General features: G+C 43.3%; 1 protein-coding gene across 2 annotated transcripts in view; it reads right to left on the bottom strand.

Annotated features, from left to right (window-relative positions):
- Nucleotides 1-19852, bottom strand: part of INPP5A (inositol polyphosphate-5-phosphatase A) — a 306445-nt gene that overhangs the window by 80530 nt on the left and 206063 nt on the right. For both annotated transcript variants that reach the window (XM_075216068.1, XM_075216067.1), the window contains exon 9: nucleotides 11073-11157. In XM_075216068.1, the coding sequence (XP_075072169.1) occupies nucleotides 11073-11157 (85 nt within the window). The remainder of the gene's footprint in view (nucleotides 1-11072; nucleotides 11158-19852) is intronic.

Here is a 19852-nt window from a genome sequence, read left to right as displayed (position 1 = left end):
GAGCTATTTTTTAATATTTAAACTCCATCCCAAATAAACAAAGGTTGACATTTCCTTTAAGGCACCATTGGTAGACATCAGGAATGTTACAGATGGAACATGTTCGGTTGCAGCTTAACTAAAACATCCTGATGATCCGTATTAGAATGAAACAAACCGTTCCCACAAAATCAATATCTTTGAAAAAGTGTTTTCCTTGTCTGACAGTGTTATAATGTCAGCTGGCATCATGCTTGATGGTGGACCTAATCTTATCCCCCTTGACACATTCTTCAATTTTAATTGAAAGCAGCTTTACACAGGGATAAAGCTCACAGAAGAAAATCTCACCTCTGTGCTCTCTACATTTTCTAAACATATGACATCATCTTCCTCGTCAGGAACAAACTGCAACTGGGACACGTCTCTAAAAGCAGTAAACTGTATTGTCATGCCTTTTCATAAACGTCAGGGCAGTGGCTTGCCTACAAAATAACTGAAAGGTTGCTCAGTGCATGCTACCGAGTGCTGGCATATTTCTATGAAAGTCTATCCCTGCGTTCTTATTTACCAACTTTAACCGGGAGCACTTGTTGTTAAGTTACGTGTGACCACCATGGAACTCAGAGTCACATGACATATATAGGGCTTTATTGGCCCCTGGGCAAAAGCTCTGGGGCTCTACCTACACAACCACTGTCAGAAATAAAAATGTAAATTATTGATAAAATTAAGCTTTTATTTAGGGTCACCGCCAACAAAATCAGTGTTTAAAAATAATTGTCATAGCCTTCAAACTTCATTGCGCTCAGTTCCATTTTTTTCATCATTTACGTTTAGTAGGTAGCAGCGGGAGGCAACTGATAAGGACCGTTAAAACTATTACAAGAACTTTATTATAGCTTTACGACTTCAAATAATGATGTGCGTTGATTTTGTCTTGATTATGTACAATTAGTACGTGTACGTTGTTTTTGTCGAGGTCAAGATATCTATTTGCAACAGAAAGATGGAAGGTACATATAGCAGCTGATACGGAGGTGATTAGACCACCTAAACGTTTTAATAAAGAGGGCTTGACACTAGCCACCGGGAGCCCCAAATTAGATCCCCCCCCCAATCCCATCTCCTTTTTTCCTCCTACTCCCAACTAAAAATACAAATATCACCACACTCCTTTATCTTTTATTGAGGTTCTTGAATTGCTGTAAGTTTATGTAACTTTCCAACCTCTTTATACTGTATGCTAATCCTATATGAAATGGGTCCGTTTCAATGTTTAAATTATATTATATGTAACATATTGACCACTAATGTTCATACTGGATCATTGTATATTGTGCACTATATATAATTTATTATTTGTATGCTATAAAAAAAATATTAAAGATTAAAAATAAATAGAGGGTTTTAAGGGTCTGAATAAAGCTCCAGGAATAATATACTGAAAAGTTGGCAACCCAATGGGGCCCCTAGGCAACTGCCCATGCGTTATGACGGCTCATCTTCTAAGTAAGGTCATTCATCTCTCACCTCCTTTCCTATGTCATCATTTAGACTAAGTACACACTACAGAATTTTCCGACCAACGCATTATCTTCAATGATTTTACTGAATTTCCAATCAGTCTTTGGATTCATGTGTACACACTATACATGATTTACCTTCTGATCTGTGCTCTTCATCTGGTCCCAGAGCAGTGTAGTCGGTCATTCCTGTTACACCGATTATAACCCATGAAAACCACTGACTTTTCTACTATGTCATTATAAATTTTGTTGTCATTATTAATCCACCTACAGCACTTTCTACATTTAAAAACACAGACACTGTCTGGGCAGACAGTCGTGTGAGTGCATACACACTGCAAGACCGGAAGGCGGATGAAACGAGATTTTGAAACAGAACGAGCAATCAAATGAAACGACGATCGGTACTTTGGAACGACTCTTGTTCACCGTGTAAGTATAGACACACGGTCGTTTATCGGGTGTTTGGCCCGATAGCTGGCTGAAAAACCTGTAGTATGTACCTAGCCTTACACGGAGGGAGAACTAGAGATCAAGTGAACCCCTCTCTTCAGGAACAAGCTTGAGTGCTAAAAAAATGACAGCAAATCCGTTCCATCCGAGAAACTACGCGCCTTGGAGAGATTCTGCAAAGTGAAGAGTTGCAGGAGGACTTCCTAGAGCGCAGACTCCTCTCGAATTCATGTTAAAAATGAACAAGACATACTGCTCTTTTCTATGAAGATGTGGGATTGCAGCTTGAACACAATGTGATGACTGAGCAGCGAGCGATCGCAGTACAAGCAAAACTGACATGAGGGCAGAATAAAAGTCTGTGTCAAAAGTAGAAGCAAATAAACACTTCTCTTTCCAGTAAGAGCGCTCATATTACATGTCAGGTTAACAAGGCTGCGGAGAGGAAGGAATCACTGAGTGAGAACACAGCTTCAGGGCGCTTGGACAGTAATCAGGAGTTATTCATTGTAATGTAAATGGCACCTCTAATGCAAGTGACACAGGAATGTACAGAATCCAGCATGGTGCTAATAATCCCATTAGTGTCACAATAGCCCTGGGGAAGAAAAGAACAAGAGCGGTGTGAGCAGCAGTTGTTACAGACAAGGAATGACTAAATGCTGCATTAAACCTCATTAAACAGGGATCTGGTGGAGTACAAGGCTTCAGTGAGACCTGCTATCAGCAGGTGAATCAATTAGAACGGTCGCTAAATACCTGTATATAAAGAAAGTTTAGACCCAGAGTGGTTTGTGGTCCCAGGGCGCTGCCAATGCACAGTACACCCCCTGATTGGCTCTTTATTCATACTCACCTACATCTTAAACTTCCATTCCGCGATATCCCAGAAACGAGGTCAAGTGGACAAGTGTAGGGGGCGGGATCAGGGGCTGATTAAGGGTTCTGGCCGCCCTAGGCTAATACGGCCGCAGCGCCCCCCCCCCCCCCCCCCTCCCCCTCCTCCGAATATATAGGTGTATGGGAACACTCCTGAATATGAATGTTCAGGTGTATTCTCCAGCATTCAAATTTAGACAGATTGTGCCATTGTCTCTTACCTGTTCTTGCTCTTCTCTCTTGCATCTTCGTTATCCTCTCGCTGGCTTCTGGAAAGTTGGCGTCCTGTTTTGAAAATGCAAAAATGTATTATAATGCAAACCCTGAATGATTAGGCCCTTTAGTTAAAACAAAACACTCCATTATGGCCAGCTAAAAGTACCCCATTGGACAGGCATATATAAGCAATATCTGAATATTTGTTGTCAATCAAATACAAACCTCTACCAGCCCCATCTCACTAATATTTAGTATTCTAGTGATTGCTGAGACCACCCATGTGACCACCACACAATCATGAGATTCTGCCCCCCAAAGCTGCTCTATTTTTTAAATACCCCCTGCAGCCATTTTCCTTAACCACAACCAACCCCCCCCCCAGCCATTTTTCTTAACCCCTGCTGCAGCCATTTTCTTTACCTCCCACCCTGCATCCATCCCCCTTGCAGCTATTTTCCTTACCTCCACTCTGTAGCTATCCCCCCCCCCCGTCACATCAAAACTCCCCCAGTCACATATATCAGCCCCCCTCCTCTGCTCTCCTTCATACATATCAACCTCTCTCCCTCCCTATAGATTTTCATGGCAGCACCCCCCCTCCCACCCTATAGATTTGTATGACAGTTCCCCCTCTCCCTCCCTATAGATATGCAGGGTAGTCCCCCCCCCCTCCCTATAGATATGCAGGGTAGTTCCCCCCCTTCTCTATAGATATGCAGTGTAGTTCCCCCCCTCCCTATAGATATGAAGGGTAGTTCCCCCCCTCCCTATAGATATGCAGGGTAGTTCCCCCCCCCTTCCTATAGATATGCAGAGCAGTTCCCCCTCCCTATAGATATGCAGGGCAGTTCCCCCCTTCACTTAACTGTAGTTGTGCCAGCATCGCTCCTCTCCTCAGATCAGCAGATAGGAAGTGAAGACGTCCTGCTTCCTGTCTGCTGCACAGCAACAGGCAGCCTGGCGATTGGCTGTGTGTTGCTAACCACTGACCACCAATGCTTTTGATTGTCGAGCCCTCCACCCCCCTGCGGCGACCCCCCCCCCTCCCCCACCCCGAAAAAAAAAAAAAGAATAAAAAAAAAATACCCGCAGCGCCGCGCCCCCCCGGGACCCAGCGCCCCAGGCTGCAGCCTGGTCAGCCTAGTGGTTGATCAGGCCCTGGGCGGGATGATATATTTGGTGGCACGATGACACAGGAGGAGTCATGATGCCATGATTTACATTATGAGGCTCCACCCTCCACTAAGTGATGATGCAAATAGTGTCCTAGCTCATCGGAGGTGGGGCATATGTTCTCAAGGCCACGACCACTTGACAAGAGAGAAGAGCGTGATTCAGGAGAGCGGCCATCTCTCCCGGGAGGACTGTCTGAAAGTCGTAGGAGAGTAGGCAAGTATGTCTTTATTGGACATGTCGACATGGTGTGTGACCAGCATTACTGCTGTACTGCAGGGCTTAAAGCTGCACTGCCACCAAGTAAAAGGTGGTATAATGCATGAGCTTGCCCCCTCTAGCTGTAGCCTCAGGAATGAATAAAAATAAAACAGTCGGTTTGGACGTGTGGTAGCCAACCAAAATCTGATCAGAAGTGATCCCACAGTGCAGGATATACTGACAGCTGATGACAACACGGCCCCTCAACATGTGTTTCTACCAGTAGGTCTGATCTGCACAGTTTGGCTGCGTCATGTACGATCAAATAAAATACAGCACTGCTTTGCTCTGTCCGGTCTTTTGGAGGTTTCCCAAACTAATGCACAGGTAAATTCATGCATTTGTCCCACTACTGCTATAGAGGGAAATCCAGTAATAGACATGTGGGCGTTTGAGGGCTGGAGCTGAAAAACCCTGTGTAACCTGCTACCGGGGATCTCTGCCAATCAGCATCTGGGAAGGAATAAGTGCAGATGACGTGCGCTGCATAAACACCAAAAATATCAGTATACCGGGATTTTTACTAAGCAACAGTGCATTACAACAACCCATGCTAGGCATACAACTTTGGCCATTCCTGAAGCGCTCCCATTTACACGGTAGTTGCACTTCAACAATAGCTGGTGAGCTCAGTGTAATCTAACCCCAGCTCACTCTCCAGAAAGAGAGATGTGTGCACTGTACATCCAGTATCACATATTGTGCATAAACAGATCCATCAGGGACCCTTTGCGCTGACAGGGAGCTATGGGAAGGGGCAGCTTCATGGAAAAAGCTGCAGAGGACACCAGCCCGAGACCCCGACGGGTAGGCTGCCTTACACATTTACAGGACAGGTCACGGCCCCTGCACTTACACCTCCACTATCAAATACAATTTTGCAGACATGGTTACACTTTATGGCGACAACACTCTTAGTTTAACATCTACTAAAACTAACTAAACACAAGAAGACTGACAGAAATATTCCACGTCAGAATGTGAGTGTGTGCGGCACTGATCACATTGCAGGAGCCTGTGTGGTCTTCACCTAGTGGGAAGCAGGCAATATACGTCGTTCCTCCTCCGTGATTGACAGACAGTCATTGATATGGTCACTGGTTGTTATATTTCACTCACACGGCCTCCTCCTCTCCTTACACACACAATAGAGACCTAACAAACACTCCAGGCTGCATTCACAGGAATCATCGCTGGCTCTTAAAATAAAGTGACCTAAAGCACTTTCTGTGTTCTGTGATAGGCGGTTTATCCACTGAGTCACTCACAGATGTAAGTTCATCTAAAAGTAGGGAAATAGGGGAAGATACAGCAAAAAAACGAACAATTATTCTTACAGGGCTGTGTCCCCTAACTGTTACTCCTCTGATATACAGAGCTCTGTCATTCCTCTCCAAGCACACATAATGTCACTAACATATAGTAACCTGAAAGAGCAGAACTTCAATGTATTTAGACAATATGAGATGCACGGGTGCAGCTATCTAGATTATCATTAAGTTATTTATTTAGCAACTACATATTACAAAGCACTTTGCAGAAAATATTTTGTGATTCACATCAGTCCCTGCCCCAGTGGAGCTTACAATCTATATTCCCTAACACACACACAGTTTATTTTATTAACCTACCATTAGGTCATAGAGTGTGGGAGCAGTGGTGGAACTACCATTGGTGCTGCAGGTACGGTGCACTGGGGCCCATGGAGATAATGAGGCTCACAGCACGGGGAACTAAAGAGCTGTGGCCCACGGTGCCCCCCTCCCCGCTTCCCTACACCGGGGCCCATGGAGATAATGGGGTTCACAGCAAGGGGAACTAGCGAGCTGTGGCCCACGTGCCCTCCTCCCCGCTTCCCTACACCGGGGCCCATGGAGATAATGGGGCTCACAGCACGGCAAACTAACGAGCTGTGGCCCACGGTGCCCTCCTCCCCGCTTCCCTACACCGGGGCCCATGGAGATAATGGGGTTCACAGCAAGGGGAACTAGCGAGCTGTGGCCCACGTGCCCTCCTCCCCGCTTCCCTACACCGGGGCCCATGGAGATAATGGGGCTCACAGCACGGCAAACTAACGAGCTGTGGCCCACGGTGCCCTCCTCCCCGCTTCCCTACACCGGGGCCCATGGAGATAATGGGGATCACAGCAAGGGGAACTAGCGAGCTGTGGCCCACGTGCCCTCCTCCCCGCTTCCCTACACCGGGGCCCATGGAGATAATGGGGCTCACAGCACGGCAAACTAAAGAGCTGTGGCCCACGGTGCCCTCCTCCCCGCTTCCCTACACCGGGGCCCATGGAGATAATGGGGCTCACAGCAAGGGGAACTAGCGAGCTGTGGCCCACGGTACCCTCCTCCCCGCTTCCCTACACCGGGGCCCATGGAGATAATGGGGCTCACAGCACGGCAAACTAACGAGCTGTGGCCCACGGTGCCCTCCTCCCCGCTTCCCTACACCGGGGCCCATGGAGATAATGGGGCTCACAGCAAGGGGAACTAGCGAGCTGTGGCCCACGTGCCCTCCTCCCCGCTTCCCTACACCGGGGCCCATGGAGATAATGGGGCTCACAGCACGGCAAACTAAAGAGCTGTGGCCCACGGTGCCCTCCTCCCCGCTTCCCTACACCGGGGCCCATGGAGATAATGGGGATCACAGCACGGGGAACTAAAGAGCTGTGGCCCACGGTGCCCTCCTCCCCGCTTCCCTACACCCGGGCCCATGGAGATAATGGGGCTCACAGCATGGGTACCTAAAGAGCTGTGGCCCACGGTACCCTCCTCCCCGCTTCCCTACACCGGGGCCCATGGAGATAATGGAGCTCACAGCAAGGGGAACTAGTGAGCTGTGGCCCACGGTGCCCTCCTTCCCGCTTCCCTACACTGGGGCCCATGGAGATAATGGGGCTCACAGCACGGCGAACTAACGAGCTGTGGCCCACGGTGCCCTCCTCCCCGCTTCCCTGCACCGGGGCCCACAGCTCACTAGTTCCGCCTCTGTGTGGGAGGAAACCCATGCAAACATGAGGAGGGCTGTGAGGCAGCAATGCTAACCACCATGCTGCTCATATAACACTTTGAGTGCATTGCAACACAGTCCTCGTGTGTTTACACAGTCATTTTCCGATCACATCTAAGATGAATATATGGATCACACACATTTTCACTACCTGCTCTCCCTAAATGGCCAGATTCATGGGATGCCTCCTGGACTACTAAAAAGGCAGGCAATTCTGCTGGAAAATTACTTACCTGACAGTAAGGTGGAGGGGGGCGTACCACAAGTGACATCATCAAGCCCCATCCACCTAAGTGATCAATTGGTATCATCATACACTTTTGTCCCACCCACTTGATACAATTGTCATCAAGCCACGCCCACCTCTCTTCATACCTAAACTCCATATGTCACAGGAATGTATACCTCCCAACACTGGAGGATATCAAAGCGGGACAGACGATTAAAGAGGGGAGTATGAGCATCATCATGGGGGTGTGTCTGCATCATCACAGGGTGTGGCCATTGCCCCGGGAGAGTGCCTACCACTGACCGTGCTAGGCTGCCCCTGCGTAACCCTCTCCCCCATACATACAATACACTGTCATTTCAGTGGTTATGCAGAGCAGCAGTGAGTGCATGTTACGTCACAACAGTCTGGCCCGAGTAGGGACAAGCTGCACTGATCAGGCCAGCGGGACAGAGCCCACAAATAGGGACCGTCTCGCCTAAAATAGGGCAGTTGTGGGTGTGAAAAATAGGTAAATATGTCCAAATATGTCCACCCTCCCTTAGGATGTAAGCTCGAATGAGCAGGGCCCTCTTCCCTCCTGTCTCCTTACCCGTTCTTCTGCTCAGTGTCTATTGCATCTGCCTGCCTGGAGTTTCTGAAGTATTGGTACTTTTTGTTTATGGTTCTGTACTGTTATACCCTGTATAGTCTACTGTTTGTACTATGTGCGGCGCTGCGGAAACCTTGTGGGGCCTAACAAATAAATGATAATAATAATAATAATAATATGTGTTCAGACCGTCGCTGCTCTTTTGCTTTAAGAATGATCAGCATGTAAACATTGTAAACTAAACAGAACTTAACGAGGTACCATGTTAGCTATCTATATATTATATTATATATAATGGACAAAATGCACATACAAACCATTCCTATAAAACCAAAGGAATACCATGTGAAACAATCACTGATGGTTTTGATGGGGGGGAGAAGAGTCACCTTTTATCACTCACAATGAAGTGCATCCAATGGATGGCAATGAGGAACCTGTGACCTAAAGGGGGTTGCATCCTTTAAGTCACTAAACAAGCCCTTGATCGGAAAGGAAGGATGATTTACAGTAAGCTAATTAGCAGCAGGCCAGCATTGTCTGAGACAGCCATAAACAAGGTAGAAGAGTATCAGCCTTCAGAGCAAACACAGCTGTTATAGCAGTGATTAGGGGAATAATGAGGCCAGGCTACAGGTACACTATCTCCACCAATTACAGAGGTGTGAGGGACCTAGAAATTGATTAGGTGTGCAGGGTAACAGAGCAATGAGGCTGTGTTTAGTAGTCAATGCTTCTGGTCCTGCTGCTTTCTCATCATTTAATGTAACTGGGACAGCAGAAGATAACGTGTTTTATCTCCAGGAAGCAGATTTTAGCTTGTTTTGGTCACACAAGCTGCACTACATACATTGTGTTATCTATTATGGGGATGTTGTCTTATTTGTATGTTTCATGTTTCTCTGGAAGAATGCTGCAAGCCCTCCTATGCCCCTCACACACTGCAATATACCTGTGTGGCAGGACCACTAAACCCAACCAGGATCAATGTCACACACATGCACTGGATCTAGATCTGCAACCTGGCAGAATTGGCCAACCATAAATTGTAATCGAAATCTATCGGATCGTTATCAGACATGTTTGGTGAATGCCGATGGAACATGATCGTTATTGTACTAACAAGACAAAAGTGATGTTAGAAGCGACGTGGCCACTTGGATTGCACGGCTAACACCCAAATAGCTACAAATGGTGCAAGCAAATTGGACACCCTTTTGAGAAGAAGACGACAGAGCACCATAAGTGGAGAACAGAGGAGGAGAAGGCAGAGCACTATGAGTGAAGAACAGAGGAGGAGAAGGCAGAGCACTATGAGTGGAGAACAGAGGAGGAGAAGGCAGAGCACTATGAGTGGAGAACAGAGGAGGAGAAGGCAGAGCACTATGAGTGGAGAACAGAGGAGGAGAAGAAGGCAGAGCACTATGAGTGGAGAACAGAGGAGGAGAAGAAGGCAGAGCACTATGAGTGGAGAACAGAGGAGGAGAAGAAGGCAGAGCACTATGAGTGGAGAACAGAGGAGGAGAAGAAGGCAGAGCACTATGAGTGGAGAACAGAGGAGGAGAAGAAGGCAGAGCACTATGAGTGGAGAACAGAGGAGGAGAAGAAGGCAGAGCACTATGAGTGAAGAACAGAGGAGGAGAAGGCAGAGCACTATGAGTGGAGAACAGAGGAGGAGAAGAAGGCAGAGCACTATGAGTGGAGAACAGAGGAGGAGAAGGCAGAGCACTATGAGTGGAGAACAGAGGAGGAGAAGAAGGCAGAGCACTATGAGTGGAGAACAGAGGAGGAGAAGGCAGAGCACTAGTGGAGAACAGAGGAGGAGAAGGCAGAGCACTAGTGGAGAACAAACAGAGGAGGAGGAGAAGGCAGAGCACTATGAGTGGAGAACAGAGGAGGAGGAGAAGGCAGAGCACTATGAGTGAAGAACAGAGGAGGAGAAGGCAGAGCACTATGAGTGGAGAACAGAGGAGGAGAAGGCAGAGCACTATGAGTGAAGAACAGAGGAGGAGAAGGCAGAGCACTATGAGTGAAGAACAGAGGAGGAGAAGGCAGAGCACTATGAGTGGAGAACAGAGGAGGAGAAGAAGGCAGAGCACTATGAGTGGAGAACAGAGGAGGAGAAGAAGGCAGAGCACTATGAGTGGAGAACAGAGGAGGAGAAGAAGGCAGAGCACTAGTGGAGAACAGAGGAGGAGGAGGCAGAGCACTAGTGGAGAACAGAGGAGGAGCAGGAAGACAGAGCAATAGTGGAGAACAGAGGAGGAGAAGAAGGCAGAGCACTATGAGTGGAGAACAGAGGAGGAGAAGAAGGCAGAGCACTAGTGGAGAACAGAGGAGGAGGAGGCAGAGCACTAGTGGAGAACAGAGGAGGAGGAGGCAGAGCACTAGTGGAGAACAGAGGAGGAGCAGGAAGACAGAGCAATAGTGGAGAACAGAGAAGGAGGCAGAGCACTAGTGGGGAACAGAGGAGGAGAAGGCAGAGCACTAGTGGGGAACAGAGGAGGAGCAGGAAGAGAACACATGAAGTAAAGGAAAGCTGAAGTGCATGGCATGGTTGTGTGCTTACATTGTGATAGTTGTATTTGGAGGTTGTGACAGGGTGTACTAGTTTCTATGGGTAGTGTTGTGATGATAATGACAAATCTCCTGCCCTATTATTTATGTCTTTCAAGATGAAGTTTTTGTACAAAATTTCCAATAGCCATAAATTAAAATATGCGTTAAATTGAGCAAAGCTTACCTCTACCACCGATTTTAAATCCAGTCGAAAGTTAAAATCTCCAAAGACAAAGTAGGGAACTTTTTCAAATCGATGATCTGTAATACTGTAAAAGACAAGAAATTATAGGTCAGCTTTAGCTTAGGCTCTGTAAAAAGCAGTTACGCAAGTTAACGATGAAACATTTACAACATTTGAACCTAAATATAAGAATGAGAGCACCTGAACACATGTGGACCAATTAGTAGTTTCAACCGTGAATGATCTACCTGTGCCCAAACACAGGAGACCCTCAAACAATTCCTTCTAATATAACCTAAACTAACAGTAAGCAAATAAATTAAGGGATAACTTTTTTTTTTAAAATTTTTATTTTATAGCTTATCAAGTGTCGGCCAGATCTGCTGGCTGTCTGCTAAGGTCTATTGTAATGAACAAAGCATCTGTTGATTTTGGTTTCATAATCTTATTAAAAATCACGATCACTGATGGAACGATGTGTTTTCGGCAGACGGTTATGACAATGAAGAGCACAGATCTGAAGGTAAATTATGTAGGTGTGTAAGCGTGAATCAGCATGCTCATCGGGACTTTCAATGGTTGGTGAAATCGTTACAGACATTGCATCTGAAGTAAGATTGCATAGGTGTGTACCCAGCTTAAGTCACAGCTAGGGAAAGAAAGGGCTGACATTTGATAAATGTGGGCTGAATATTGCTTTACAGAAGTAGATGTGCTACAAATATTACCATGACCTTTGTTTTCACCATAAGGCAACAAAACAAAATGAATTAGCAGTTCACAAATAAACACCACATACATTATGTAGCGTTAAATTATTATGATGATTTTATTTATGATGATCAAATGTTCTATAACATTTTATATAACTGAATGTTGCAATTTATTTAGGGTTTGTTTTATTGCTGTCAATTATGAGACTTGTGGAGTAAATCGGGAGGTGATGAAAATTTTTACCCCAGTTTCACAGATCTGTGTTCGCTCCCAATAACCAATGAAATTAGGAGAGAATCAAATATTTGTATAAATAAAACATTAAAGGGCTAGAGTTACTAAACTGTGGGTTTGCAGAAGCGGAGATGTTGCCTATAGCAACCAATCAGCTTCTAGCTGTCATTTTGCGGAATGTACTAAAGTGATAACTAGAATCTGATTGGTTGCTATAGGCAACATCTCCACTTTTTCAAACCTGCAGTTTAGTAAATATACCCCTAAAACTTGAAAAGATAATTATATTTAAAAATCATTCTTTAAATGGGCTAGCAGCCTCAATAGCTAATGCAGACAAATTTAGTTTTAATGACAGTGTAATAACCAGTGTTTTAATATTTGTTCTGTAAAATGCAAGGAAGGCTACAACATACATTATGACAACAGCCTACATTTTAGACCCAAGAATTAATGTCTCTTTCTATCCATAATGTCAATATTAAAGCTATTTTATACAAATCTTATTGCCTGCTAAATTCAACAGTCACATTCCTCAGTCACCAAGGATTCCATGTACTCACAAGTGTCCACTGTAGACACTTGGATGCTGTCTCTACCACAGTGATAAAGTGCAGGTACTGTCAGAACCAACACACAGCTGTGCTTCCATCAATAATATTCAAGGCCACTAACGTGGGGCTTTTTCCAATCATTTGTTTCAAATGATTATCAATGACATCTTTATTCAGTGACATACGTAAGGCGCGCTAAAACTGAAACACAAGTTGCCTCTTATTAAATAGTTATGCCATTCACAAATACGTGTGCAAAAGAACTGAAGAAGTTTGATTTGTATTTACTCTGAACAGATAGGTGTGTGCAATATATCTATTAATCAGCCACATAAGAAAACCAAGGTGCCTATCTTGTCCTTCTGTTCTCTCGTTAATTGTTTACTTTAAGATTACAGTTTTTAAAGGGCCACTGAACAAATGTGTGGTACTACGCAAAAAAAACCCCAAATATCACCTGGTCGATATGTTTTGCCCAACCAAATAGGACAGATCCCATTTAGTAAATGCAAAATATGCAGATAATTATGCTCTTTGCACACAGATACAACAATTAGGCTATCCAACTAGCAAATGTGAAATTACATTATGGCAGGGTTTCCCAAACCCAGTCCTCAGGTCTCCCTAACAGTGCAGGTTTTCCATATCTCCTTGCTGGAGCACAGGTGTATTTATTACTGACTGATACATTGTAACAAATCCACAGGTGGTTCTAATTATGTCACATGTGATCCGGAAAACCTGCACTGTTAGGGAGCCCTGAGGACTGGGTTTGGGAAACCTTTCATTACGGATATGGTACAAGTCTACCTTACATCACTCTAGAATATAATACGCTACGGAATGCTGTGAGAACTGAAAGGACAGCTGCATTCTAATATATCTCAAGTGTAACCAGCATCATTGTCCAATAGCCCTCAAGCGGGCTTCAATACCAGTCAAAGGACATTAGTAAATTTCTCTCCAAAAATGTTAACCTTTCCTGCGAGGTTCTTACCACAATTCATAACGCATTAACTTTAAAACAAAGACATTTTGGCCTTTGCCAATTTCAGTAATTCATTTCGATTTTTGGCATTGCTCAAGGTCATTTACAGCCAACATAAAAATAATGAATGTTAGTCCAGTGGCAGAAAGGCGTGACAGATGGCTTTTTAAATAAATTGATTTTTCGAGGAAGGTATGTGCAGCTAATTTTTCCCCAAAGTCATTTTTTTTTATAAATTGACACTTCTTGCCGAAGATCTGCAACTTACGGCTTGTTAACTAAATGGATATCAGAAGTCAGGAATGATGGAGTCGGGAGATGCCAGGCCAGGAACACAAAGACATCAGTTAATTAAACCTCAATTACATTACTTTTACACTTTTAAGGATTTCATAAAAATGATAAGTTTTAGCACGTTTATAAAGATTGCCATGATAGGCAGAGACAGGCAGCCCTCAACGCCCTGGGGGCTGAAGACTGGCTGAGAAATCATTATCAATTGTAAAGCGCTACAGAGTATGCTGGCGCTATAACAATAAATGTTGATAATAAATCCTAGTTGGGATGTAAAGTGGTTTTCCACCGTCCAATGACACAAACTTAAAGCAACCATCCCACATAGATTTATTTTTTTTAAATAGCAAGTTAAGCATCTTTTAAATATGCATCATTTTTTTAGCCGTCATCCTACAAATCATTATCTCCTTTCAATCTGGTTGGCAAATAAAAATGGCTGACAGACACAGATACAGTCAGTCTGCTACATAGGCACAGGCTCTCAGAATGTCATGTGATCACACAGAGAGAAAGGTGATGACAGTGTAGACAGAGCTCAGAGGGTCATTCCAAAACCCCTCTCCTCATTACATTATGTGCCAAGTAACTGTGGTTGCCATGGTAATCCAGACTCAAATCAATAAATTGCAGCTGGAAGAGAAACTACAGCCAACATTCTTCTTATGCCTGCCACAGTGATGTTGAAAAAACCCAAACAAAAAATACACACACCTGATTTTATCATGCGACGGCTGCTTTAACTGATTTTGTATGCTTTCCTGCAAACTTTAATAAATACATTGCTTTATTTTACTGCTTCCTTTTGTGTTCTTTACAAAGTCTTTGTATCAATAAGGCAGAGGTGTTTTGCTTGCCCTTCAATTTGAAACAAAATCATAGCTATAAATAATTGTATCCAAAGCACAAGATATAGTTGTACTCCAAAAACAAACTACTCTGCACGGTATAAAGGTAGTGGTGAAAAACAAACAAAAAGGAAGGCAAAAGATAGCAGTATATTCAGTAAAAGCTGAAAAGGGTGTGACCATACCAATACATTGTCAGAAAGTTGAGTTTAAATATAACATTTTTATGTTTGCATTATTAGACAGACATGTCTCTCGGAAATCATTTTAAAATTAGTAACTGTAAACTTGAGATGAGCGTCAAATCTAGCTGTGTTTTCACACAATTGTGGCTAATTTAATAACCCCTTCCACAGTGTCACAAAGGTTTGATTTTGGCCCAAGGCAGGGGGTGAGCGTCGGAGCATTGGGAAAAACGACTGTATGGAGCAGTGGCCAAGGCTCCAACGAGGGGAGGATGGGTAGGGAGATTGGTAAAAAACAAACAAACCCCAAAAAACAAAAACTTACACAGGAACGCAGCATTAAATGGTCTGTAATAGAAGGCAAACAATCCGATAAATGCTGTAATTTTGTATTAAGAGTTTAATAATGTAAACTGTCTGCTTTTCCGATCATGAAGCCTTGCCGCATTCCCTCACACCAATATGAGTATTACAGTACTATTATCTAGTCTCTTTGCTCATCTATCTCCAACAAGATTACTGTGTTGTGCAATATTTGTATTTCCAACCAAACTCTCCCACTCAGCTTTTTTTGTACCGCCTTAATATTTGCGATTGTTTTTAAAAATGCTTTATACAGTTTTCAATAAAAATTAGAGTAAAAAACGAACAAACAAAAGACTTAAGCTGGGTACACACTACAGAAAAAGATATTGTATCTGGAGAAATTAACGATTTTACCAACTACTGAAAGACCCAATCAGCATGCTGATTCATGTGTACACACTATACACGATTTATCTTCAGATCTGTGCTCTTCATCTTGGCTCTGTAAACTCTATGGAGATCTGCCTACACTGCTGGTTGTGAGTGCATACATACTACAGCATTTTCCCAACATCATTCCATTGTTTAGAGAGATTTTTAGTCCGGTTATAAAATGAAATGAAATGATAGGATGTGCTTTGGAACGATAAAACACGATGGTGGGACCGCACACACTAATGCAATATCGGGACCTAACAGTCGCTTATCGTGCGATTGCCCCGAAAAAGTGAAAACCCTGTAGTGTGTACCCAGCTTAACATCCGATTAGTAGAATGGGAGAGTGAATGACATAGATATACATTCCGTCATGTGACAAGAGGGATGGGTCTGCTTTGCTCACTGCACCAGACAGCTGAAATCAGTAGAAGAATCTGTCCTAAGTAACATCTTCTATATGAACAGAATTGGGAGCTATCCGAGAGTAAAAAATGAAACTCGATATAGTTTTTGAACTCGCTGTTCCAGCAGCTATGATTATGTCATCTGTAGCCGCAATCTGTTAGTAGATGATAATACAGCCACAGGTAATGGTGTGCGTTAGAAGTAGAGGTTTTGGCAGTATCCAAGAAATAAAAATAGATTCTTCCCTACGACCCTCATTTCAAGAACCACAGAATCAACGGCCACAATGTTACGGCTAAGATCGGGAAAGATAGGCTCATTATAGCATAAATAAATACAAAACGCCGCGATAAATTAAAGTGGCATCGCCCTGGCTCGCAGCTTTATTGCTGCAGCTAAGGAGTGTAGAAAATGATATTGCATGGAGAAGCCATAAGTCGCCAATGTGAGGGCATCCATTGGTGAACAGTACAAGGGATACATCATAACAATACGCAGCAGTAGAGAATGATTCATTCCACAGAGGGTGAGCAGGAGGTTAACTAGTAACAATGTTACCTGGATAGAAGAATATCACAATACATCACATCAGAGTGTTCTCAAAAAGGAAACATTTCTAAATGGCTGTCAGAAGTCTACAGGCTGGTTAAAGGGACACACTCATCAAAATCTAGCATGTGTTTAAATACAAGACATCATTTTATAGTCTGGATTTTTTTTTTTTACTTTTTACAAGTGCAATTAGATTTGCACAATTGGAAACATTCCTGCCCTTCCGGAGGTAAACGTCACTTACATTGCCCTCAGACTATACACATCTAGTAGAAACACCTGAAATTCCAGCAAAACAATTTGCTATTTTAAGGCGATTTAAAAATAAATAAATCTCTGACCCAGAAGTTTTGTACATTTAAGCAAAACATTATGGAAAATTTTCTAAAAAATAAATAAATAATAATAATAATAAAAAAAAATTATGTGTTTATTGTTAACAAATTCAGATTATTCTTTGACAAATAGACCCCTTAACATAATAAGTTTTCAGCTATAGCTTAATACTTTTACTCAAGTTTTTATGAACTTCAGAGGTTGATTTATCAAATATTCTAGAAAAGAACACCGGATGTGTTGTCCATAGTAACCGAGCCGATTGTAATTATTATTTATCTAGTGCAGTCTGTAAAATGATACTAAAATCTGATTGGCTGCTATGAGCAACAGCTCCAAGGGCTAGATTTACTAAGCTGCGGGTTTGAAAAAGTGGGGATGTTGCCTATAGCAACCAATCAGATTCTAGCTTTCATTTATTTAGTACCTTCTACAAAATGATAGCTAGAATCTGATTGGTTGCTATAGGCAACATCCCCACTTTTTCAAACCCGCAGCTTAGAAAATCTAGCCCCAGGTTTCCTCAAACTCAACAAATCGTAAAGAATCGTAATTGGACCAAGTCCAATCACTTAATGGAATTAACATTAGCTTAACAATCATGTAAAAATACTTATGGACAACAACCACGATTTAAAAGACAAATGACCAGGGATTCTATACGGCACTCCTGACATGTATGTGTGTACACAGAATTCCATCTATTACAGCTGTGTGGACCTGTAAAAGTTAGTGAAATAGCAGCTTTGCCAGGAATCCCAGTATAGTGGAGAGAGGACAATCAGACTAAACAGTAAAATTAAAACCAATACACATTATTAAAAAAAAAGTCTATTAAAAAAACTAAAGAAAAAAAAAACTTCGTAAAGAAAGCAAAATGTTAAACTTAAAATCTTCATTTTCGCATCCATCGTCTTTCAAGCTTTCCAGAAATAAGTTTATTTGGCATCTTATTTAGACTAAAGAGGTTTGATTACAATAGGCACATTGTCATGGCACAATTTCATCTCAAATAAGTGCAAAACTCTCAAAAAAAGTCTTAAGCCCAGAAGGAGAGACAGCAATCCCATCTCTACATATGCATGAAGCTGGGAGAACCGCGGATAAATACCAGCAATTTAAAGTGGGAGGCGGCTGAGCATAATTCAATGTGACAAGGGGCACACTGATTTAGCTAAACCATTTTTCAGGGCACTTTGTAAGGAGGATCATCTGTATTATTCCTTTAATAGGCATGCCTAATGCAATAGCCTGGAGGGTTTTGTCTCAGACCAAGGTATCAGCTGCAGGTCAGAAGGTAACACACTGTTTACACGATTATTTCCTAAAGCACTTATCTAGCATTCGGTGTGAAAGTTGACTTTACTGGTTTGTAAGGAGACCCAAAGAATTGAAGGAATGGGAAAAATTAGCCACACTGGGCTAGAGCTGAATAGCTAAGTTGGGAGGTCTGGATAAGCCCCTCTGTGGCTCTCAGCAGGATACCTTATTAGTCGCGTCATTGCAGTTCATTCAAGCAAACCACAACAGTGTCACCAACATTCCCACACAAAGACAAAGTTCTTCACACAGTCTATAAACAAGCTTCCCCTGGCCAATTCATCCTGCCTTGACACCACTGAAAGGGGCTTGTCTTGCTCTTTTTTTTTTTTTTTTTTTTTGAATCACACCACAAAAAATAAAAAAAATACTGAATAGGACATTGACGGGGGAGGATAGTTGTCACATTTCCTGGGAAGTAAAAGGTCACATTATATTGTATGTTTAATGTGTGCTGTCAGAATTTAGAGGATCTGCATAATAAAACAGAGCAAGGGAGTATACGGATGACACCTCATTTCTTTTAATATCCATTAATTGTTGTTTGCAGTGATTGGCTTTGTGTATGTTTTTTTTTTTTGTTTTTTTTAAACAATACGTGGTTGGTGAAAAACATGATTCACCAGCCACAATGCACTTGCACAATATCTGAAAACAGACAACCTCCTCAAGATCCACTTCTGACCATATCCATAGTAGTCCTGACCTAGTGACAAAGGGGGATTAACAAATTGTATTGGTTCTCTGCTGTCACAAATGGGCTGACGGTACAGACATACCAAAGAGGAAAGGTTGGAAACTGTAGAGTGCGGTCTCGTAGAGTGCCGTCCCGTAGAGTGCAGTCCTGCAGAGTGCGGTCCCGCAGAGTGCGGTCCCGCAGAGTGCGGTCCTGCAGAGTGCGGTCCCATAGAGTGCGGTCCTGCAGAGTGCGGTCCCGTAGAGTGCGGTCCCGCAGAGTGCGGTCCCGCAGAGTGCGGTCCTGCAGAGTGCGGTCCCGCAGAGCGCACCAAGTGAGGTCCTAACATATGATCTTTCCTAATACTGCCATATCACATGCAGTGTAAAGACAAAACACCCTGGGAAGCACACACTCACGATTCAGTGAATACTTAGACACACGTTGGATGATGCTGTTTGGAACCCATCCTTTTATAAAGCACCAGCCTTATCCAGTGTATTAGAAAAAGCTACAACTGCGCAGATACAATGGCAATTGGTTTGCATGTGCATGTACTGCGGTTTTTGCATCTACCATTAGCAGTTGCTGTTACTGTTAGGTTAATTGGCTGCTATCAAAATTGACCCTAGTCTCTCCCATGCTGTCTGTGTCTATGTGTGAGTGTTTGTCTATGTTAGGGAATTCAGACTGTAAGCCCCAATGGGGCAGGGACTGATGTGAGTGAGTTCTCTGTACAGCGCTGCGGAATTAGTGGCGCTATATAAATAAATGGTGATGATGATGATAGTTAAGCCCTCTGTGCAAAATAACATATCTATTTTTTTTTTACTGGCATTTATAAAAATATAAAAACAAAAACAAAATAAACTCTTCTGATTATTTCCCAGTCCATTTAAGATTAGATTACCATGAAGCTTAATTCCTCAG

The sequence above is a fragment of the Mixophyes fleayi genome, chromosome 6, assembly GCF_038048845.1.
Source record: "Mixophyes fleayi isolate aMixFle1 chromosome 6, aMixFle1.hap1, whole genome shotgun sequence".
NCBI lineage: Eukaryota > Metazoa > Chordata > Amphibia > Anura > Limnodynastidae > Mixophyes > Mixophyes fleayi.
This window is presented reverse-complemented; position numbering and strand designations above follow the sequence as displayed.